The 21,942-nt window shown below is 33.3% G+C and overlaps 4 protein-coding genes across 12 annotated transcripts; 2 read left to right on the top strand and 2 right to left on the bottom strand.

Annotated features, from left to right (window-relative positions):
* Positions 1 to 392: 392 nt before the first annotated feature.
* Positions 393 to 4,784, bottom strand: LOC105780081 (serine/arginine-rich splicing factor SC35). Of its 7 annotated transcripts, XR_001129185.2 has the most exons (10): positions 4,605 to 4,783; positions 4,422 to 4,500; positions 4,253 to 4,332; positions 4,084 to 4,150; positions 2,789 to 2,848; positions 2,091 to 2,297; positions 1,820 to 2,006; positions 1,099 to 1,679; positions 899 to 993; positions 393 to 782 (listed from the first exon to the last, which is right to left on the bottom strand). XR_001129185.2 is itself a non-coding variant. In XM_012604188.2 (8 exons), the coding sequence occupies exons 1-8, from the start codon at positions 4,678 to 4,680 to the stop codon at positions 1,674 to 1,676; spliced, it is 762 nt and encodes a 253-aa protein (XP_012459642.1). In that variant the 5' UTR covers positions 4,681 to 4,783; the 3' UTR covers positions 393 to 1,673. The 7 variants fall into 7 exon arrangements, 1 of the variants encoding a protein (XP_012459642.1); XR_001129184.2 differs by having other exon boundaries at positions 393 to 1,267; positions 1,623 to 1,679; positions 4,605 to 4,784; XR_001129183.2 differs by having other exon boundaries at positions 899 to 1,679.
* A 3,884-nt stretch (positions 4,785 to 8,668) lies between these two features.
* Positions 8,669 to 14,079, top strand: LOC105779862 (potassium transporter 7). 3 transcript variants are annotated; one of them, XM_012603821.2, is made up of 11 exons: positions 8,673 to 9,214; positions 9,494 to 9,722; positions 9,846 to 10,094; positions 10,225 to 10,275; positions 10,771 to 11,031; positions 11,388 to 11,440; positions 11,567 to 11,684; positions 11,795 to 11,902; positions 11,993 to 12,049; positions 12,286 to 12,808; positions 13,244 to 14,079. In XM_012603821.2, the coding sequence occupies exons 1-11, from the start codon at positions 8,921 to 8,923 to the stop codon at positions 13,779 to 13,781; spliced, it is 2,481 nt and encodes an 826-aa protein (XP_012459275.1). In that variant the 5' UTR covers positions 8,673 to 8,920; the 3' UTR covers positions 13,782 to 14,079. The 3 variants fall into 3 exon arrangements, with proteins under 3 accessions (XP_012459276.1, XP_012459275.1, XP_012459274.1); XM_012603822.2 differs by lacking the exon at positions 13,244 to 14,079 and adding an exon at positions 12,898 to 13,237 and having other exon boundaries at positions 8,669 to 9,214; positions 11,795 to 12,049; XM_012603820.2 differs by having other exon boundaries at positions 8,674 to 9,214; positions 11,795 to 12,049.
* Positions 14,080 to 15,606: 1,527 nt separating this feature from the next.
* Positions 15,607 to 18,203, top strand: LOC105780364 (copper-transporting ATPase PAA1, chloroplastic). Its single transcript, XM_012604648.2, has 4 exons — positions 15,607 to 16,016; positions 16,275 to 16,328; positions 16,416 to 16,569; positions 17,913 to 18,203. Exons 1-4 carry the CDS (start codon positions 15,660 to 15,662, stop codon positions 17,945 to 17,947), a joined length of 600 nt encoding a protein of 199 aa, XP_012460102.1. The 5' UTR covers positions 15,607 to 15,659; the 3' UTR covers positions 17,948 to 18,203.
* Positions 18,181 to 21,751, bottom strand: LOC105780363 (ubiquinol oxidase, mitochondrial). Its single transcript, XM_012604647.2, has 4 exons — positions 21,130 to 21,751; positions 20,575 to 20,703; positions 19,190 to 19,678; positions 18,181 to 18,427 (listed from the first exon to the last, which is right to left on the bottom strand). Exons 1-4 carry the CDS (start codon positions 21,460 to 21,462, stop codon positions 18,368 to 18,370), a joined length of 1,011 nt encoding a protein of 336 aa, XP_012460101.1. The 5' UTR covers positions 21,463 to 21,751; the 3' UTR covers positions 18,181 to 18,367.
* Between the last annotated feature and the right edge of the window lie 191 nt (positions 21,752 to 21,942).

The raw sequence follows: 21,942 nt of genomic DNA, 5'->3' as shown, positions 1-21,942 counted from the left end.
TATTTTTACAAATTTGAAAAAATTTAAAAAACCTACATTTTAAAATCATTAAATCTTGAAAGTAAATTTTTATTTCTTTTTACAATTCTGGAAATATAAAAAACAAAAAAAAAATCCATCGGGTTTTCTAATACCCTGTTTTAATCTTTTCATATTCTTTCACCTTCTCACAGAAAAAGGCTGAAACCGTCTTTTCATCCCTTCTTTTACTTGAAAATTCAAACGTGAGGTTTCTCCTCAAATTAAATGAAACATTAAAAATGGCCCACCGCAGCCAATGATTTAATTTCTTTTTTAATTTTAAAGTTATGAACATATTTCCTGGTGTAAATCATCAATCACGAGCATGCAATAGAAAACAGATCAAAGCCAACTTACAATATAAGCACAGGTTGGATTTTCAGGACACACCTCTTTTTTATTCACTTATTTCAACATCTTCATCCATTTAAGCTATTCCTATAATTTAAAAAATTCAATATATCCTACCAAACCTGTAGTACTTAGAATGAACCAAGACTAGATCACAATGCCACTACACCGGTTCCCAAGGTTTTTTTTTTTTTTTTTAACATTTAAAAAGATAAAAACTGGTAATAAAGGTAGAACTAACATGGCCCTGTAAAGGGGGCAGCAACAGCCAGCTTCAAGCACACCAGCAACAAAGGCAACCGACAAAAAAACGCGGCAACCGCCTCTATTTGGTTAAAACACCAGCCATATGCATCTTACAACAGATACGCACAACCACCACTTCACAGCATCAGTCACGTACAATTTTGCTACAACTCAAAATATTAGCAATAATAGGGTGCGATTAAATACACCGGTGAAACCATTATACACAAGGTTATTTTGGTTCAATTAAGCAGTTGCAAGGGTCAGATCAAGACATTACTCTCTTTATTTTAGAACCTGCATCATACGTCCATCATACGCAGCATTTCACAGTTCAAATTTCCTTTTCTACCATCACCGCAACTTAACCTTGGTCTCAATTTTAGAAAAAGAGCAAATCAAGAGGGTAACCGCATAGAAATATCAGAAACCTAAAGGATGCAAGGCTTTCAAAAATCAAGACTCAACTGCAGGTCTTACCAATTATAAATATCAGTTAAAAGTACTTAACAGATTGTCCCTGCAATCAGCATACTGCTATAACCAGCATCACAATCACGATCATTCATCTACAGATACAAACAGCATCAACAGCCACAACATCAACATCATGTCCATTTGCCCAAGTCACTCTTTCCCCCGAACATTGCTATAAAACCCAACAGATAGTTTCAGATGAATCAGCATTCTTAGAAAAAAGGGAAACACAATAACTAAAAAGAAACACTGGAGTGGCTCCATGAAAAATTAATTTGGGAGACAAGCAACAAGGAGCCAACTATAAGATCTAAAGGGGGAACGGAAAGCAACCTAAAACAACCAGCTTACATCACAAAATCTTTGGTGGGTACTGAAACATCAAACTTGAAACTACATTAGTTCAGACTCCAAGATACTGCTTAAGTGATAGAGAAAGAAGGTTCAGGACAGTTAATTAAAACACCAAAAAACCAGTCCTACCAATACTAGAGAACACAAGATATATAAATGTCCTCAACACTAACATAGCAACAAGATACGTGCTACTTAGAGTCTCCAGTAATCCATCCACAAGATTATTCCTACAAAATTCAAATGCAAAAGTAAACAGTTAAGGATTAGAACTGCTTTGCAAAGGTAATTTTACGGTAAAAAAGAAAAAAAAAAGATTAAACAGAAATGGGGAAGCGGAGAAGAATAAACTAGAAAGTGAAAAACTCACATCAACATCTGAGTTCCGAGGAGATGGACTACGAGAATCAGCAGGGTGGCCTCGTGGTGAAACACTTCGAGGACTTGGAGACCCTCCATCACGGCTGCGCCTGTAAGGACTTTCACCCCTTGGAGAAGAGGCCTTGCGTGGGGTAAGACTCCTACGAGGACTAGGGCTGCGGCGAGCAGGAGAAGCACTGAAATAAAAATAAAAGTATCACAACAACATAGCATAAAAGAAATTGGCATTCTAATCCAAGAGCAAAGTATAAAATACAAACCTCAGTGATCGACTGCTACTCCGCCGATCATCATCATAGCACCCTCTTCCTCGACCTTTAGAATAGTCAGGACTTGCACTACGACTCCTGCTGCGACGCCGATAGTCTCTGTCTTTCCCACGATATCGATCACGTTCATACCGGTCATAGCTCCTACTACGACTTCTTCTCCTATAACCCCTATCTCTGGAATAATCATCCCGGTGCCTGAAGATATTGAATACAATGCAAACCAGTTTACTAGAAATGAGACAATAAAGAAATACAATTAATCCCTATATTTTGGCTATTCAAACAAGCTTAAAAGCATCACATATACAAACCAAGCCGGCTTCCCCTTTTAAAATCACATCAGATAAAAGAACATTACTTTAAAAATGCCAAGGTGAAAATGGGCAAAAAACTAGTGTCTCCAGACATGTAGTTCAGGAACAAGAAGATAAACATTGAGTTAATGAATTAGCTCAGAGCTACCAACATCTAGCACCATCATGCTCATGCTGCCAATAATCAAGACTGCTTTAGTTAGTAAGAAAAAGCAAACCATGTAAACCTTCACAGTTATCCCTTCATCAATGTCCCCCATGATTTATTCAAAAAGGTGGGGACAGACAGATAGAAAATGAAATTACAGTACAAAAATGTGAAAATCAAAAGTTGTCTATGCCAAAAAAAAAAGAGCAGTTAAAACAACTTACCTTCTGCGTGGGCTGCGACTTCTTGACCTTGGAACTGGTTCAATAATCCTTCCTTTGTGACTGCAAAAGAGATGGTACATCAGAGACCTTAGGAGTTAAGACTGAAATTACTAGAAATAGAGGTGAGCATTCGATCGAATCGAGTGAAAAAATTTCGAGTTAATTGAGTTCACGAGTCCTATTTTATTATCTTAACTCAATTTAAAATTTTTTTGAATCGAGTAGAGTCAAATCGAGTTAAATCGAGTGAAATTGTTAAGAGTTAAATTAGAAAAATTGAACATATCAAATAAAAATATTGTTACAAAATAACTATTTCCATGTTAGAGCACATAAATTTGAAACCATATATATTTGAAAAAAATTCAAAGTAAAATCATAAAAAATAAAATACTATGATAAATTTAAATCATTAATTAGGTCACCAAAATTATTATTTTAGAAAATTTTTAAAATTTTAACTTTTCTTTATATATTTTTAGAATTTTTAAAAATTTTATATTTTTTAAATATAAAATTTGAAATTTTATAAATATTTTGAATGTTAAAATTTATTTTGAATTTTTGAAAATTATTTTGAATTTTTGTTGAGAGAGACCAATTTGCTTATTTTCAAAGCTGCCAGGGACCAAAAGGGTATTTACACCAATCTGTTATTCAAATTATTCAGGTTATTCGAATTGTGAAATTCAACTTGACTCGAACTCGAATAATTCAAATAACTCAGATAGATTAATTAGAAATTTAAATTTTTTTTTCGATTTTTTCAAATCGAATCGAGTTTTGCTCACCCAAATATTAAAACCATATGAGAAAGGATATATATGGATAAGATGCATTAAAAGAATAGATAAGCTAATCACTGGAAGTAATTAGCTGATCACCACTACACAATACTTATGCAGTTGGACATTATCTGAGTAGAAGCCAAACAATAAAGTATTTTCCTTAGTGATACGAAGTTAAAGCAGAACTAAAATAATTTTTTTTCACAGCAATATAGACAATAAAAATAAAACCAGAGATTGCTGCACAACAATTAAGCGAGCAACCCAAACTGGCTTTCCAACTTCCAAACAATCACTTGAAATAGTAATAAGTTACTAATACAAATTAGTCAAGCAAGTGGACATATTTCACGTTCAAGCCAAACAAGATCGCTTTTTGCTTCATGATAGTTGAACAATAATAAAAAATTTTGTCACCCAGCATATATCTTCTCTACATCAGGCTCAAAAAATCAGTTCAACAGTAAAAGCAATTGAATAATAAAAGACAGCTAGCACAAAACTTACATCCTTTCTGCATTAGGCCCATATTTCGCAAATTGAACTGTTATCTCCCGACCATCAACGACTCTCCCTGCAATAAGAAGGGAAATTCCATATAATTGTAATGAGTTATCTACACAATCAATACAATATCACAATCAATACAAAAAAAAGAAGTTGCTGGCAGGGTTACCATCGAGCCTATCCACAGCTTTCTGTGCCTCATCCGCATACTTATATCGTACAAATGCAAAACCTCGAGAATCACCAGTCCTATAATCACAAATAAAAATCATTCTCTTATAAATTCACAACCACCACAAAAAGAACAAATACAAATCAAAAAAGAAAAAACGAAGAACCTTCGATCTTTAGGGATAAAGATGTCAACGACTTTCCCGTACTTACCGAACAATGGAAACAAATCATCAGCGGTCGTACCTAAACAAAATTCAAACAAAATCAAATGTTTTCCAGTTAAAAATTTATAAGCAAAATCGCAGCAAAGATGTTAAACGACGAAGCCGCTAAAGAGAGAAGCTTACGGAATGTGATATTGAGGACGAGAAGAGAGTAGGTATCAGTGATGTCGGGAGGACCTGATCTTCCAAAGTGAGACATTTTTTTTCTTCGCAATTGATGAGAAGAAGAAAAAAATTGGGGGAAGAACAGAGATCGAGAAATAGAAAAGGTTTTACGGTTAGGGTTTATATTTGTGGATGTGAAAGTAAAATCCACAAAAACGTTTAGTTACAATTTTTGTGTTAATTAAAATAAATAAATAAAAATAAGGGTAATCTACAAAAGTAGTCACTTTTATTTGACTCAAGTTACATTTTAGTCACTTATGGTTGAAATGTTACGTTTTAGTCACTTATATTATTATTTTGTTACGAAGTGATCACCCTACAGCTACGCTCCGTTACAACTAGATTTTAGGTGTAACTTAGATTTCTAAATGGGTGAAAATAGATTTTTAATTAAATAAATTAAATTAATTAAAATTTTTAAACCTAAACTTTAACTGAAAAAACTGTTCATCTTCTCTTTTTAATTTTTCTTTGGTCTCTTCTTTTTTTTCATTTGACTGGAAAAACTATTATCAATATCAAAATAGCTGAAATCAAATTGACTGCTTCATAAAGATGGATTTAATGGAGGGTCTAGGTATGTCTTCTTTGCATTCTTCTACCTCTTTTATTCAATTCTGAAAAACAAAGGATTGGATTTTTTATTGTTTAATGAAAACCATAAATTAAAATTCTTGATATTTTCTTCGACTTTTTGAAATTGTTTGTGAACATGTATTTTATTTTGCGTCGGTAGACATCCCATAAATGACTAAAACGTACATTTCAAATATAAGTGACTAAAATATAACTTAAGGTAAATAAAAGTGACTATTTTTTAAATTACACTAAAAATAAAAGATTTCGAGAATGGTCGAAGTCGGGATATTTTTATGTGATTTTGGAGTGGCGTTTAATTACAATTTTGCCACCGCGTTTGTGTTTTATTATCTTTTTCTACAGTATTCTAGAGTCTAACTTTTATTCGGATTTCGTTTGTCTAATATTATAATATTATTATAATATTTTTTATATTAATTGTATATAAACGTATCCAAAAGACCCTTAATGAATCTAAAATTTGAAGAAAATATATTTTATTTAATGATTTGGTCAATTTTAAATATTTTAGTTAAAATTTTTCTCCAATTTTCTCAATTTTGAAATTGAGTAAATTGGTTCCTCTTAAAAATTTGAAACAATTTAATCCTGTCAATTTCGAGCGTGAGAAATTAAGAACAATTAATCATGGCGTTAAAGTTTTCTGTCGGTTGTACACAATTTTCATTGGTATAATAAAATTTTAACTCTTAAAGCTTACACATTCTGTTAATTTAGTGGTGATTTAACAAATTTGACCTACAACATTTATGTAAATGTGTAAATGTTGAGGCTAAATCTGTTAATTTTTTTAGAATCCAGACAAAATTAATAAAACATGTAAATATCAAGAGCTAAATTTGTTGTTATACCAATCAAGTTTATATACAATCGATTGAAAACAATAATGTCGCAATTAATTACCATTGGTTACTTACTCTCAAAATTGACGGGATTATAGTGCTCCGGTTTTTAAAGGAATTAATATACTCAATTTTAAAATTAAAAAAGATAGAAGAGTTCGTTTTACTAATATTTTATTTAAATTTTAGAGTTTAAAATTTACATAACAATATAATTTGGGCCATAAACACTTTTAAACTAAAGTATGCTGATTTACGTTTTTTTTTTTTTAGGCATAATGGAAAATTTAATCTTTAAAACTTATATATATTTATCAATTTGATCTAGTTAGATTTGCCCCTTAACAATTTTTGCTTGGTTGAGGGTTGAGACTTCGACAATGGCCCCGCCACGGAGCATTTGGGCAAGCCCCCACCTTGATAGAGAAGGTGATTTTCTTGGCGTTGGTTATGGACGTGCTGTTGTAGGCTATTACTGCTCCGTCTTTTGCCATGGCTGGTAAATGCTTGTGGAAATGCTTGTGAGGGTGGGAGCCTGAGAGGAAATAAAAGAGGGGTAGCTGTTGGTGGTTTGCTAGTTTGAGAAGTTTCGGTGAACAGTCATAACTGATTCAAGAATTTTACTTGGTTTAGGTTATGGAATTTGTTCTGATATATTATCTTCTGGGTCGTTAATAAATCTTGAAAAAGAGCAACAGAAATTATAATATTTTTTATTGATTTTTTACAGACTTAAATTTTTATAATATTTTTATAATTTGTTAGTAAATTCTAATATTTTTATAAAACTATATCTTTAGTAATTTTATAATATTTTTCCTAAAAGCTTAATTGTTTTTTTTATTTTAGGGTTTTGTTTTACCCTTACCCCATAAAATTAGTCATTATTTTAATCAAATTTAGTTAAAAAAATAGTCGAAAGATAAAAACATTGAGAATTATACTATTATTTAAGCACTTTATTGAATTTATGTCGTTTCTTAACCGTGTCATCAATTCAATTATAAAATTAAAAATTATTCTTTCTTTTAAAAGTATATTTACTATAACTATGATGATTTTTTTCATACTTTTATATAATCTTTAAATAAAAGTTTAATTTATGATTTGACTCATTTTAACGTGTTTATGTTATAATTTTAGTTCATTTGATTAACATAAACGCCACATGTCTTTCTTTTATAAAATATATAAAATCTTAAAAATCTAAGAAATTGAAAAAATAATTAAATATTTTTATCAAATAAATCAAAAATCATTTCGGTAATTCTTAATTTTATCTTCTTCTTGAACATCAAAATTCTTCTCTGATAAAATTTCAACCTCATTTGGGTGATTCTTCACTATCAAATCCTTCTCCTTCATCATCCTAGCACCAAAAAATAAAAAACCACTAATTCCATTAAATAATTATATGTTTTTAAGTCAAAAAAAAAATCTAGGCTACAGTTCGTAGAAGATGAGAGTATAATTTAGTTTCCATATGCTTTATTTTTGTCAAATCCTCAATTGCTAGGGCTAGCTAACACCCGTTTGTTGTTCTGAAATCCTGAACCCATCCAACAATCGACGCCGGAGATCAGAGCGTCGGAACTTCGTAAGTAAATTAGGTAAATTCATGGTTTTTGTTGGGTTTGGTGAGAAAATAAAGTGGATATTTGAGTAGAGGAGAGAAACGGGAAGAGTTTGGTGATGATATTGATTGGACAAATTAGTATCATTAAAGGAGTGGTTCGTTAACACTATTTAAATATAACATTTCATTGAAAATTTTCTTATATAAATACTGATATATTTTCTACTTTTTAACGAAAATGTTATTATTAAATGAGTAATCATTTAAATTGATTTTTTTAACAGTTTTCGTTATAAGTTTTGATCATATATGTGCTATTTTTTAGCATAATGTCTAGAACTAACCATAATCCCTCTCAATCCATAAATAGGAGTATAATGCATTTCAATACACTCAAATTCACGTTCTCCTGCATTGGCAACAATATCCATGCGAGCCAAGACTTAATCGGCATTTAATTGGAAGTTTTTAGGGTAAATTATTAAAATAGTCACTTATGTTTAAAATGTTACGTTTTAGTTGTTTAAGTTAATCTGTTGTAACATTTAGTCACTTAGTCATTAATTGTAGTTAACAGTATAACGTTAAGCTGAAATGGAACGTTAAATCATTATTTCAAACAAAAATTTTAGGTTAAATTATACAATTGGTCCCTATATTTTTTTGTTTTGAGCTATAGGGACAAATTGCTCAAAATGAAAAACAAAAATGAGGACTAATTGTATAATTTAAAATAAAATTTATATTTGAAATGATGATTTAATGTGTTAACTCATCTTACTGTTTCACCGTTAATGGCAATTAACACTCAGTGACTAAAATATTACAACACGATAACTTAAGTGACTAAAACGTAATATTTTAAATATAAGTAAATAAAATGTAATCTGAAATAAACAAAAGTGACTTTTTAGATAGTTTACCCAAGTTTTTAATACAAACATGTGACAAATATTAGAATCCTGCAGGACATCAAAATGGAGATAATCGCGTGCAGTGAATAGCCCATTTGAGCGTGTGAAGCTCAACACACTTCCTGTGGATATATCCTACTGCTAAGCTAGAAGTCCGAAAGTTGCTAAAATAACACGCACACTGAAACACAGCGTTTTCCATTTCCGTTCACGGCATGATCTTCGAGAACCATCCCCAAAATTTACACCCCAAAATGCGAAAACCCAAACCCTGAACTCACTGTTTTTTTCCCCTTTATAGTACTACTGTCTTGATCTCTTATATATATATTTTCTCTCATGGCGGAGGAGGTCATCTCTGGTAGCGGATCTTCGGGAAGAGAAGGAGAGATCAATATAAGAGTAGGATTAACCTCGAGGGATTCGTTAGATTCTCGGTGGGTGTTCCCAGGCGAAGACGACTCTGAGATCGAAGACAATGGCGACGGCGACGATGATTTACCGCATCGAGCTGCGGTGGACTCCGAAGGCGAGGATAATCAGGAACACCGTTTGATCCGCACTGAACCACGCGTGGATTCCTTTGACGTCGAAGCACTCGAAGTCCATGGCGCACATAGAAGTGACTACGAGGTACATTGTTCTTTACGAGTTTGTCCTGCTAATCTAATAGGTTATTTTTTCTGTTCATAATTTTGGAAGCTCGAATTTATTTGGTGTCTGATTTGATTGCATTGAAGCCTGCTTTTGGATCTTTTAATTTGTCTGGCTTATATGGAAGTTAATGGGTTATGATTCGGTAATCCTATAATAACCATGGTAACGAAAATTAGATTAGTTTTTTTTTTTTTTTTTATGTTCTTTAATTTTGCTGCTTACTTTTTATGTGTCTCTACTTAAACTTGATCTCAGGATTTAGGTATAGCAAGGAGAATAATACATGCCTTTCAGACCCTCGGAGTTGTATTTGGTGATGTGGGAACAAGTCCATTATATACATTCAGTGTGATGTTTAGCAAGGCACCTATCAAGGGAGACGAAGATGTTATTGGAGCACTATCACTAGTTCTATACACCTTACTCTTGGTCCCCCTTGTGAAATATGTCCTTATCGTACTTTGGGCAAACGATGACGGTGAAGGTATGTCAGATGTTCCCTATCAAGTCCCTATTCATGATCTTTTATGGAGGCCTTAAACATATATGTTAAATATATGTATTCCAAGTCAACTGTTTTACATTTTCTGTTGCTGGTTTCTTGAAGGTGGTACTTTTGCATTGTACTCGTTGATTTGCCGGCATGCTAATGTCAGTCTTCTCCCAAATCAGCTCCCATCAGACACCCGGATATCTAACTTCATACTAAAATTGCCATCTCCTGAACTTGAGAGATCACTTAAAATAAAGGAGAGACTAGAGGCTTCATTGACTCTGAAGAAACTCCTTCTGATGTTAGTGCTTGCTGGCACTTCTATGGTGATAGCTGATGGGGTTGTTACCCCAGCAATGTCAGGTTTCCATATCTATTGTTTTTGCCTTTTTTTTTTTACAGAACTGCTATGATGGAATAGAGTATTAAGTGGTTTGAGTTCTCATTTTCAATGTTTAGATAATAACTTTTGTGTGTATATATCTCTTTATAGTAATGTCTGCTGTTGGTGGTCTGAAGGTTGGAGTTGCTGCAATTGAACAAGGTAAGGTGGTATTTTATGCTATTATCAGCTTTATAAAACATTATTGCTTTTCTGCCTCACTTTTCCACTGTTAGTAAATTCTCTCAGAAAGGACATCTGTTCTCAATTGATCTTGTTGGCTAGGATTCATTTGCATATTTTGACTAAAATGTTATTGAAATTTACTTGTTATTTGGATTTAGTATGGGATGGTGCTGCATTTTATTAGCTTGTAGATCTCATAGCTTCTTGAATGACCCTGAGTCGACAATTGTTCATCGTGTTTCTTCAGCAGCCTTTGTCTTGATCATGTGCCATTTGTAATGATAATTTAACTTTAGTTAGACTATAGCTTATAATTTGGCTAAGTCCTAACTCTGCATGTATTATAAACAATGTGGTCTTTTTCCTTTTGCCTTTCTGCTTTTACATCTAATAGTTTTTGCTATATTATTACAGGTAAATATTCATTAACTTAATTCTTCTATTTCCTTCTTTGCTTTTCTTTACTTGCAGATGAAGTGGTGATGATATCAGTTACCTTTCTTGTAATTTTGTTCAGTGTACAGAAGTTTGGAACAAGTCAAGTAGGACTTGCTGTAGGCCCTGCTTTGTTCATATGGTTTTGTTCTTTAGCAGGCATTGGAATTTACAATCTTATTAAGTATGATGCAAGTGTCTTGAGGGCATTTAATCCCGTTCACATCTATTTGTACTTCAAGAGAAACTCAGTTAACGCCTGGTATGCGCTGGGAGGTTGTCTGTTATGTGCAACAGGTAACACATTAAGAGAAGATTATTGTATTTCAAGGTCGACTAATATTGTTATTTTTAATCAATTTTCCTTCTTTTGTGAAGGATAATTTCTGCGAATGTCTCACTGCAAAATCTTTCTCTTGCAACCCCACAAACTTGCTCTAGGAACATCCCTTCTATTTATCTCACATTTTTCCAACCTTTTTTTTCCCCTAATGCTTTGTTTGATGCATTGGAATGTAATTTTTTAATTTGTCAACAAAGTTCAGCTAAAGCAATGCAGTTGATTGAGCTTTGATGAATTTGAACTAGGACATCAATGGTCATATAGGTCATTCTATATGATCTTACCGTGCTGATGATGGTTTATGTTTCAGGGTCTGAAGCAATGTTTGCAGATCTTTGCTACTTTTCTGTACGATCAATTCAGGTAATGGAGCAAGAAAACTCAGTTACCTAATGTTCTGCGTTTTGCACATCCTGTAGATATAATTGCTGGTAGCCCCTACCCTCTTTCTTACAATCTTTTGATTTGTGTGATAGTGGTTGTTTGCAGCTTACATTTGTGTTTCTCGTATTGCCTTGCCTGTTGCTGGGTTATTTGGGTCAAGCAGCATACCTTACAGGAAATCTTAATGGTGCCGAGAAGCATCCTTTCTTTCTTTCAATTCCTAGTAAGTTTCGCATTTTATCACGAATTAGTTGGATTAAAACCTTTCTTTTATTTTGGAAAATTGTCACTCTTGCCTTACTCTAAACAGAAAAACTGTTTTGCCCCACGTAGGTGGCATCTTCTGGCCGGTCTTACTGATAGCTAATATTGCTGCCTTGATTGCTAGCCGAGCAATGACAACAGCCACATTTTCGTGCATAAAGCAGTCATCTAATCTTGGTTGTTTCCCTCGTCTTAAAATCATTCACACATCTAAAAGGCTCATGGGCCAGATCTATATTCCTGTCATAAACTGGTTTTTGCTGGTAGGTTGCCTGGTCTTAGTTTGCTCTATGTCAAGCATTAACGAGATTGGAAATGCATATGGTAATATTTCTTCCTAGTCTTTTGGTTATACTAAGTCATCACTTTTGTTATCATTGAATGAATTTTTGGTGTCATTTAACTCATAAAAATTTAGATTTGTGGAATATAAAGTACTATCAAGTTATTTTACTGGGCTGTTGAATCAAACTACTAAAGATAAAGAAATCTTCTTACCCTTTTCCTTGCTTTAAATTAAACCGGCTTCTCATCTTTCTAGTTATTGATTTTGTTTTTAGGTATAGCTGAGCTGGGAGTCATGATGATGACCACTATTTTAGTCACGATTGTCATGCTTCTCATATGGCGGCTAAACATCATAATCGTGCTGAGTTTTGTGGTTTTCTTCCTGGGTTTGGAATTGACTTTTTTCTCGTCAGTTTTATGGAGTGTGACAGATGGAAGTTGGGTAATATTGGTTTTTGCTGTCATAATGTTTGTCATTATGTACATTTGGAATTATGGTAGCAAGCTTAAGTATGAAACTGAAGTGGAGCGAAAACTGCCAATGGATTTGATGCGAGAAATAGGCTGCAATCTTGGAACAATCAGAGCTCCTGGCATTGGCTTGCTTTACAATGAGCTGGCGAAAGGAGTACCAGCTATATTCGGTCATTTTATAACCACACTCCCTGCTATACACTCCATGGTCGTCTTTGTCTGCATAAAATATGTCCCTGTTCCTGTGGTCCCTCAGAATGAAAGATTCTTTTTCAGGCGAGTCTGCCCCAAAAGTTACCATCTGTTTCGGTGTATTGCTAGGTAAAATTCTCTGGCTGGAAACTTAGATCCTATTATCTTGCCTGATCGAAATTCCATTTCCTCCAATGCTGTTTGCTATCGCTTTACAGGTTCAAGTTTTGTACTGCAAAATTTTTCATAAAAACTAACTGGAATGGCTAATAGACATGTCTTTTGGTGAAGTGGTGGACTTTTCGTTCCAGTGACCAAGGATTTGCAACCTCAAAACACACATATTGTCAAAATGTTACTTGGACAGGAGTTGTGGAATTAATTTGGGGGTCAAATTGAGTAAAGGATGAACTAATTTACTTCACTAAATCTCTTTTGAACAAGTTGTTGATATATTATATCTTTTTTTACATACTATGTGCGCAATTCCTTTGTATTCCTCGCCTTTGTTCACCCTTTCCCCTTGTAGCATTCTCTCAGATAACTGACCAACCACTTTCTCAGGTATGGTTACAAGGATGTCCGTAAGGAAAATCACCAGGCATTTGAGCAGCTGCTGATCGAGAGTCTTGAGAAGCTCATTCGTCGGGAAGCTCAGCAAAGGCAATTGGAAAGTGATGGTGATGAAGATGCAGATTCCGAGGAGGATACATCTTTCTCAAGAGTTCTCATAGATCCTAACGGAAGTGTTTACTCACTTGGTGTTCCTCTGCTGGCTGAGTTTAGGGGCTCCAGCAATTCCATTTCAGAAGCAAGCATTTCTGAGGAGCTAAACCCCAACTCCCCTGCAAGTCCATCGATATCTGATGCCGAGCATAGTCTAGAAAGGGAGCTATCTTTTATACGACAGGCTAAGGAATCTGGGGTAGTTTATCTTCTCGGACATGGAGACATTAGGGCTAGAAAAGATTCTTGGTTTATAAAGAAACTGGTTATAAATTACTTCTATGCTTTCTTGAGAAAGAACTGCAGGAGGGGTATTGCAAATTTGAGCGTGCCGCATTCACATCTTATTCAGGTGGGCATGACTTACATGGTTTAAGAACCGATGTGTACTGAAATCAGGGAGGAGTGGTTAAGAAAGGCCGGCGCTCAAATAGCATGCTACAAGAGATGCAAATTCACCATTGTGTTGAGCAAAGCTGGGCGCTTGAATCAGCAAATTTTAGTATCATGTATCCATTCTGATGTTTATTTGTGTTCTTCCACGCACTTATTACTATTCCATACGAGTTTAATTAAATATTGTATTTACACACAATTCATAGGTGGGATTTACACGTGTGAATGGTTATGATCAATGTATTGTAAAAAATTGAATGGACTCTAGTTGTAATTAATAGTTTTTTTTTATTGTTTAGTGTGATCATTTGAGGTGAGATTTTAGATTTTAATTTAGTTATGAAATAATAATAATAATAAAAGAAATATTTGTTCTTAATATCTTAATTTCACTATTTGGTATATATATATATATATATATATATATATATATATATATATATATATATAATTATAAAATTGTTGCATTTCTTTTCACAGTTGAATTTGTATTATATTTCTAAAGAATTATCTAAAACAATTTAATTAATAATTCATGATATGCTTGAGTTTTCATGATTTTTCTTGCCATTAATCATAGTTAAGTTTAATTTTGTCAAACGTCTTATTATTTTCATATATTATTAAAAAAAAAGTGGAGGTCAATAAAAAATCACATAATATTCATTAAATTAAAATATAGAAATTAAAATTTCAAGTTAGTATAATATACTTAAATTTTATGGATTCAGAACAGATTGTCTTCAAATATCTATTTTTACAATTGCGGATTCCAATTCAGATATCAAAATATTTGCTTCCAATAAAGTTTGAATCCAAAATCTTATGCTTTCAGCGTTAATGCTTATTTTAAACCTTTATTATAATTTACACAAATTAATAATCTTATATACAAATATTTTTATTATGAAAATACATCTTTTAATATTTTACTCTTTTAAATCTTGATTAATTTTTCTTAAATCGTATTATTTTATAACGGTAAACTTAACTCAACAATAAGATGGGATCATCGATATTCCTAAATTTATGTTTATCTCTTTTATTATTTGATTAGCTCAATTAATTTAATTACTTAAAACCAAAAATAATATTTATATAACTAAAATAAAATAATAAATGTTATACTACAAATTTATTTTATAATGTAGGACATACTTATATTTAATACATCAAATACATATACATTCATACCAATGGTTATATATGAGCAAATTATAATCACTATACAATTATGGTATTATATCGTGCATTCTTTTAATAGTAGAAATAGATGAAATTTTTCATGAAAATAATTAATTTAATTTTAATTTAACCTATATAATGACTAATTTACTTAATTTTTAAAATAAAAAATATAATATGATTCCCATTATATAAAACACACACACACACATATATATATATATATATATATATATATATATCTATTTGGCTTTTCAATAAAAAGAAGAAAGGAAAAAAAGTAATTCTTCCAAATATCCCCAAACTATGATTTGTATTCGAATTTGGTCTTTAAACTTTAAAGCATTTTAATTACATTCTCAAATATTGGAGTTTATATCAATTAAGTCATTCGCTATCAAAACTGTTAATTTCATGATTAAGTGGCACATCAAATCTTATATGAACCAATTTAAAAATTAAAATTAAAAATTAATACTTTTAATAACTTCCAAAGTTTAGGGATGAAATTAAAAATTTTTTAAATTTAAGATCAATTTAAAATATGAGTTGTAGTTTAAGGACTTTTGGCGCAATTTTATTAAAGAATCTAAGATAACATATTTGGGAATCAACAAATAGAGTTGTGTGTTTTGCCTTCGCAGTTCCGTATGCCGCGGACGCCATTGTTGAGATGGAATCAGCACTTGCAACATTACCCTCCGCTTTTACTCCCTTCTCCTTTTCTAAACCCCTAAACCCCAAATCCCCTTTGTTCTCTTTCTCTCAGTCGCCACTCCTTAGCCCTGTCGCCGTCCTTTCTTGTTCTTTTCCTCTAAGGACTACCTCCTCCATTCCCAAACGCCTACACCGCCGTTTGGAGTGCGTCTCTTCTGGTACCGGCGGCGGATTTGGTGGAAATGATGGGAGTAGCGGCGGCGGCGGCGACGGGGAAGGAACGGGTGGAGGTGATTCGAAGGCGAAATTGGGAGCTGGACTGGTTGACGATCTCTCTGCCTTGTCTCCCGATGTTATCATTCTTAATGTTGGGGTATGATAATGATTTTTTAAGGTTATTATTCCTATTTTTCAGATATTCAATTTGATACTTGGAAAAAATATATAGGTAGTTAATTGAAAAAAAGTCACCGAATAAAAAAACTTCAGGTACCAAATTGAACATTGAAGTCAAATTCAGGTACCTAATGGCATATAAACCTCTTTTTTTCTTTGAATTTAGGAAGAATTTTTTTTTAAAAAAAAGGTGAAATGCTACTAATTTTTTGTTCTTGAATTTGCTGTGATTTAGGGAATGATGTGCGGCGGGTGTGCTTCGAGTGTGAAGAAAATACTAGAAAGTCAAGTAAGTTAATGTCTCCATTGTTTTTTTCTTCCCTTTTAAATCGAATTATTTACATTTCTTAGTGTGTCATTTTGCTTTAACGTGCAGCCCCAAGTCTCTTCCGCGACCGTCGATCTTACAACGGCGACGGCAATGGTGTGGCCTGTTTTCGAAGCCAAGGCTGTACCCAATTGGCAAAAGGAATTGGGGGAGGCATTAGCTAAACAGTTGACTAGCTCTGGTTTCGAATCTAAGCTTCGAGGTATGTGTTCAGCATGCATGTGATATAATCCGAGACCTTTCGAATACATGAAAAAAGTCGAATATATTATACCCTTGTTGAATGCAATGTCGAATACTCACACCTGAATCCAAGAAACATGCAATAATTATAAAAGGGCTTTCGTTGCCATCGTTCTTGGTCAACTTCTTGTTCCTTGATTATTGTTTTCATGGCTTGCTTATGTTGGAATATTGTTTTCATGGCTTGCTTATGTTGCACTGACTCTTATTTTTTTATTGAACTATTCGTCTGCTCCAAAAAAATGATTTAAAAAAAAAAAAAATCTGACCATACGCAGATACATAACCTAGTTAGTAGGAGTGTTCATAGTTCGGTTAAAATTGAATAACTGATCAAACTGATTTAATTTGATTAATCGGTCGGTGGTCGAATTCAGTTCGGTTGAAGGTCGATTAATGACTTTTTGAAATTTTGGTTATCGGTTAATTTTGTTCGAAATCGGTTATGTAGTGTTTCTAATGTCTTATTTGTTGTTTTCACCTAATAAAGTTTTTTGAACTATTTAAAAAAAGAAAATGAACATTAGCAATGTATTTTTTATATGTTCTATGTTTATTTTAATCAAAAGACAAAATACATATAAATTTCAGTTAATTCGGTTAACCGACTGAATTAATCGAAATATTTCGATTCGGTTAATGTATTTGAAAAAAATTTCGGTTCGATTAACGGTTAAAATTTTTTACATTTTGGATAATTCAATTTGGATATTAACCAAACCGACTGTTTAAACACCCCTACTTATTCGACAATGATATTTAAGTTTTAGTACCTTAATGTAGAGCTATACACTTAAAAGATTCAACATGTTAGGGGTTGCTCATATATAAAGCTAAACTTTTCAAAATAGTTGAGGGGCTAAATTTTTACAAATATGCTCAAATAAGAGTTACATGACAATTGAGTTAAAATATTACTTGGAAAAAAAATACATACAACATAATTTGAAACAGATATGTAACTTTGAAAAATTCTTATTTGAGCACATTTGAAAAGTTCTAGACTTTATTTAACAATTTTGAAAAGCTTGACCCTTATATGAGCAACCCGGGCCTCAATTTCAGCGTATTAATTTACGAAGTTCTTCTTTGCAAGTAGATTGAAACATACTCTAATTTCTCTCATATATGGGTATGAAATATTGTAAATCTTACACCAATTTTTTTTCCTGTTGTTTGTAAATAAACTTGACAACCCAACTTATGATGAGTGATTCATTTATGCTCCTCTTATTTTAAATGATTTGAGGCATAACATGAAGTTTGGTTTTCCACATAATTCATGCAAATTTGTGTTTTTAGTGGCAGGTGAGGAAGGTATTGAAGGAGATGTCTGACCACAATAAAAAGAGAAAAGAAAAGAGAAAAAGCTTTTTGTTGAAAGAGCAGCCATAATAAGTCCTTAGATGTGACGGTATTGGCTTTGAAGTTATAGATTTCATTAATTGTATAATTCATCAAGACATTTACTCATTTGGTATTAACTTTACAAAAATGGGTTTAGAGGGTGGTGTTGTTGTATATCACATGATCCATGTCATGGTACCATATATCATCTTTCACACGTGTCTATCGAATAAAGAATAAACCATATGCATTTGATTTTGGGGGGGGGGGGCTTACAATATGTCACCCTCTTCTCTTTCCTTTAAGGAAATTAAACTATCTCTACTCTAAATTCGAGATAAATACTATTCAACGTTTTGCATCAGATAGGAATATATCAAAGGATATCCATAATACAACATAGAATTGAGTTAATGATAACCAACTGGAGCGGGTGCCTCTCTCAATTCCTTTCCCTGAAATTGAATATCCTGCATATACCCCAAAAAAAATAAGCATATTAAGATCAATTAGACTTGTAAGGATTGAGTCTTTGGACAAAGTATTTAGTAATTCAAGTTAGCTCATGAATTCGAGTTTATGGATTAGGTCAAAAATAGGTCATGTCTTAATTTAAACTCGAAAGGTTAAATTTATTATGGCACCCAGTATTTAATAATTAAAGCTTGGCTCAGATTGAATTCAAGCCTATGGTCATGTATTGACTTGATTTAAAAATCGAGCTACTATCTCGATCTGAAAAGTTAAGACTTACCAGGATCAAAGTTTAGATAAAGCCTCTAGTAATTTAAGCTTGGCTCAAACTATTTTCAATCTTATAAGCTAAGGAAAAAAAGGGATCCTGTCTTAATTTGATTTAAAGGCTCCGCTACTAGCTTAACTTGAAAGGCTAAACTGGCTGGGATTGACAAAACACTTAGGGTGAGTTTGGATGGGCGGTGCGTTTACTTGCGGTTAGTGTAAAAACAGCGGTGGCGGTGAGATTAGATATTGTAGCGATACTGTAGCGTGAGATAAAAAGTAAGCTAAACGCACCGAGCCGCATCCAATCGCCCATCCAAATCCACCCTTAATAACTCAAAGTTAGTTCAGACCGAATTTAGAAGGGTCACATTCCAAATTGATCTACTATTGAAAGACAATAACTTGGCAATGTTAAAATGGATGGCTATACAGAAACTATTAAAAGAAGAAAATGAGCATGGGAAGTGGAAGAGATGAGTGATACTTACAGAAGCGAAATGATTAATATCCCTATGATGAGCTTCATCAGCGCGAATCACGGTTATAACATCCTTGAGTCTGGCATCTTTAGGCAATCTCCAGTAATCTATGGCAATGGCAGGGGCTGGAACATTTTCTGTTTCACCACTTTCGATTGATTCCAAATACTCGGTGTAGGAGAAAACTGCTTCCTCTTCCAAATACCCAACAAATCTATGCGCCAATTTTGGGGAGCTCAGATAAAGAACAAAGAAGCCATTAAAGAACACTCCCTGCACAGCTAGAACAAGTAGCCTTTCGTACCACTTGGGTTTCACAAGCTCCACAATTGTCATCAAATGCATCCTCTCATTCTCTGCTTCTTCAAGTAAGGCTTTAATCCATCCACCACTTTGCTGGAACTTACGGAGAGACTTGAGATGCAGAAGCATCCCGCCGACCATGCCGGGGACTGCCGCCACTGTTTCCAGCATCATTGCATGACAGCCATAACGTCTCTGCATTTCAAATGAACCACAAAGGAACCTCACTGCCTTGAATATAAATATGAATGTATAAACTTTTAAGCAATTGTGTTAGACATTCGTGTCCGAGATATATACTGGCATGGGTATTGATTAATAACCCTCAAGGACAATGATCTTTTAAAGATATTCAACATACTCATGTCTGGACATAAGATGCTAAAATAGTTGCACATAAAATATAAGTTTTTAACTACGAAGACTACAAAAGAGCCACTAAGGATCTGCAATGCCTTGAAGTGCACATCTGTGTATGACACATATCAAGACATAGGTACGAGTATATACCACTCCAAAGATAGTGTCTTCAATGCCTTGTAACCAAAGATACTCATATCGGGCATATAAGAGGTTAAAAGAGTTGCACATCAAAGAGTAAGCTTTTAACTAAGAAGTCTACAAAAGACCCACGATGTGTAATGCCTTGAGGTGCACTGTGCACGTCCATGTATGATACATATCAAGGCATGGGTACGAGTATATATCACTCCAAAGATAGTCTATAAATGTAGAAAAAATTTTAAAATATTAAATATACACATATCTGACACATATTGATAACTGACACTCACATTTGAATATGTGTAAATTTGTATATCATACAATAGAAAAGAAAATAATTATATAGAAACAAAGCAATTTTGTCTTCTAAATGTGTAAAAAAGACTTGAGAATCTTTAAACATACCAAGACACTTTGGGATCTAAATAACTGATGGCACAGGTATATAAATGTCAAATGTGATAAAATTGAATGAAGAGTTCAGTCTAAATCTAAAAGCTATTGACATATTAAGAACATAATAAATACAATCAAACAAATTATGGAATGCTGTAATTATGGAACAGAGAAAGTAAAACACAACAAACCTGGAAGAACAGATCCACAGGAATTCGAAGGAGTTTGACTGTTCTGTAAGCTAAATTATCCAGGAAGTTCTTTGGCACATGGTGCTTTTTCAAATCAATTGAAACATCTGCCTTGTACGTTTCCCATGGCTGCATCATAGAGGATAAACAAACAGTGCAAAATTAGATCATCAAACTGAACGATTGATCGAAAATTTTCTAATATATTACAAAGTTTTGAGATAAATCTTTATTTAAAAATTGAAGTAACGGTAAAAACCGATTTATTCATTTTAATAATTTAAATTCCCAGCTAAAGAGAAAAAAGAGAAGTCGCACTTTTTCTAAAAAAAAATTGACATTCAAACACGAAGATTGATCAACAGTAACAAGTCAACAATATAGCAGCTTCATCTTAAAAGAAAAACATAGCAGCTTAGAATATAGGTGGAAACGAAGAGAAAAATGAATATTATATAGATGTGTGCGTGTGTGTGTATTACTGCCAAAATTGAACCAAATAACTAACTCTTAAGTGAAGGAATAAAGTAAGTTTAACGAAAGATGAAATGGTACCATGAAACAGTTCCAGGGCCAAACGGTGCCATCCTCTCTGGTGATCGTAGGCCTTGAAATCCCCCAATAACTTGACGCAACTATGTCTTTCCCTTTCGTCTCTTCCTTCTCCTGTTCCTTCTTCTCCGAAGGCGCTTTCTCCATTGAAGCAGGAGCAGAGCTCATCATCCTTCGCCACTCAAACCCTCCAAACATCACTCCATTTCGCTGTCCGCTCAAGTGCACGCTCCTCCCAACCACGGAGGATCCGTACACCAGTCCTCCGCCGCTTCCGTAGTACCTCTGGCCGTTGACCAGACATTGCTTCACTGACCTTAATACAAAACGATTCATTTTCTTCTCCTTTTTTTGAATTTGTTATGACTTAATAAGATCGTCGTTGAGAGGCCATAATAATATATAGGAGAGAAGAGAAGTGGGAGAAGGATCGAGGAAAGAATGGCGGGGTGAAAACGGTTTATGATTCACTGTTTCACGGTGTACTTTTAATTTATTTCTTGATATTTAATCTGCCGTTGATCGGATGACAAAAAACTTTTATGGGTTGATATTTCATAAAGGGTAACATGTTTTATGTTCTTTTGCACCACTGAATTATATCTCCGGCGGCCAACAATAATCTTCTCATTTGAATGTACCTTTTCCAATTTGACGGGAGGTATTTTGGAGTTCTCTTGCTTGATTCAACGAGTTAATTGCACTGTATATCCCTAAATTATGATTCTTATTTTAATTTAGTTTCTAAATTTCAAAAAAATTTAATTAGATCCTTAAACTATTGATATTATATCAATTTACAGAAAAAAGAAAGAG

The sequence above is a fragment of the Gossypium raimondii genome, chromosome 4 (assembly GCF_025698545.1).
Source record: "Gossypium raimondii isolate GPD5lz chromosome 4, ASM2569854v1, whole genome shotgun sequence".
NCBI classification, from domain to species: domain Eukaryota; kingdom Viridiplantae; phylum Streptophyta; class Magnoliopsida; order Malvales; family Malvaceae; genus Gossypium; species Gossypium raimondii.
The sequence above is the reverse complement of the archived record's forward strand: the minus strand, read 5'-3'. Positions and strand labels throughout refer to the sequence as shown.

What these genes read in the sequence shown, in the direction of transcription:
- LOC105779862 (XM_012603820.2), top strand. Translation starts at nt 8,921, where the DNA reads ATGGCGGAGGAGGTCATCTCTGGTAGCGGATCTTCGGGAAGAGAAGGA. An exon ending in TTGTCTGTTATGTGCAACAG is followed by an intron (nt 11,032 to 11,387) that starts GTAACACATTAA and finishes TTTATGTTTCAG; the next exon opens with GGTCTGAAGCAATGTTTGCA. An exon ending in TTTCTTTCTTTCAATTCCTA is followed by an intron (nt 11,685 to 11,794) that starts GTAAGTTTCGCA and finishes TGCCCCACGTAG; the next exon opens with GTGGCATCTTCTGGCCGGTC.
- LOC105780363 (XM_012604647.2), bottom strand. Translation starts at nt 21,462, where the DNA reads ATGAATCGTTTTGTATTAAGGTCAGTGAAGCAATGTCTGGTCAACGGC. An exon ending in GGCCCTGGAACTGTTTCATG is followed by an intron (nt 20,704 to 21,129) that starts GTACCATTTCAT and finishes TCTATGATGCAG; the next exon opens with CCATGGGAAACGTACAAGGC. An exon ending in CTGTGGATCTGTTCTTCCAG is followed by an intron (nt 19,679 to 20,574) that starts GTTTGTTGTGTT and finishes TTTGAAATGCAG; the next exon opens with AGACGTTATGGCTGTCATGC.
- LOC105780364 (XM_012604648.2), top strand. Translation starts at nt 15,660, where the DNA reads ATGGAATCAGCACTTGCAACATTACCCTCCGCTTTTACTCCCTTCTCC. An exon ending in TTATCATTCTTAATGTTGGG is followed by an intron (nt 16,017 to 16,274) that starts GTATGATAATGA and finishes GCTGTGATTTAG; the next exon opens with GGAATGATGTGCGGCGGGTG. An exon ending in AGAAAATACTAGAAAGTCAA is followed by an intron (nt 16,329 to 16,415) that starts GTAAGTTAATGT and finishes TTTAACGTGCAG; the next exon opens with CCCCAAGTCTCTTCCGCGAC.
- LOC105780081 (XM_012604188.2), bottom strand. Translation starts at nt 4,680, where the DNA reads ATGTCTCACTTTGGAAGATCAGGTCCTCCCGACATCACTGATACCTAC. An exon ending in AGCTGTGGATAGGCTCGATG is followed by an intron (nt 4,151 to 4,252) that starts GTAACCCTGCCA and finishes TTCTTATTGCAG; the next exon opens with GGAGAGTCGTTGATGGTCGG. An exon ending in AGTAGCAGTCGATCACTGAG is followed by an intron (nt 2,007 to 2,090) that starts GTTTGTATTTTA and finishes TTTTTATTTCAG; the next exon opens with TGCTTCTCCTGCTCGCCGCA.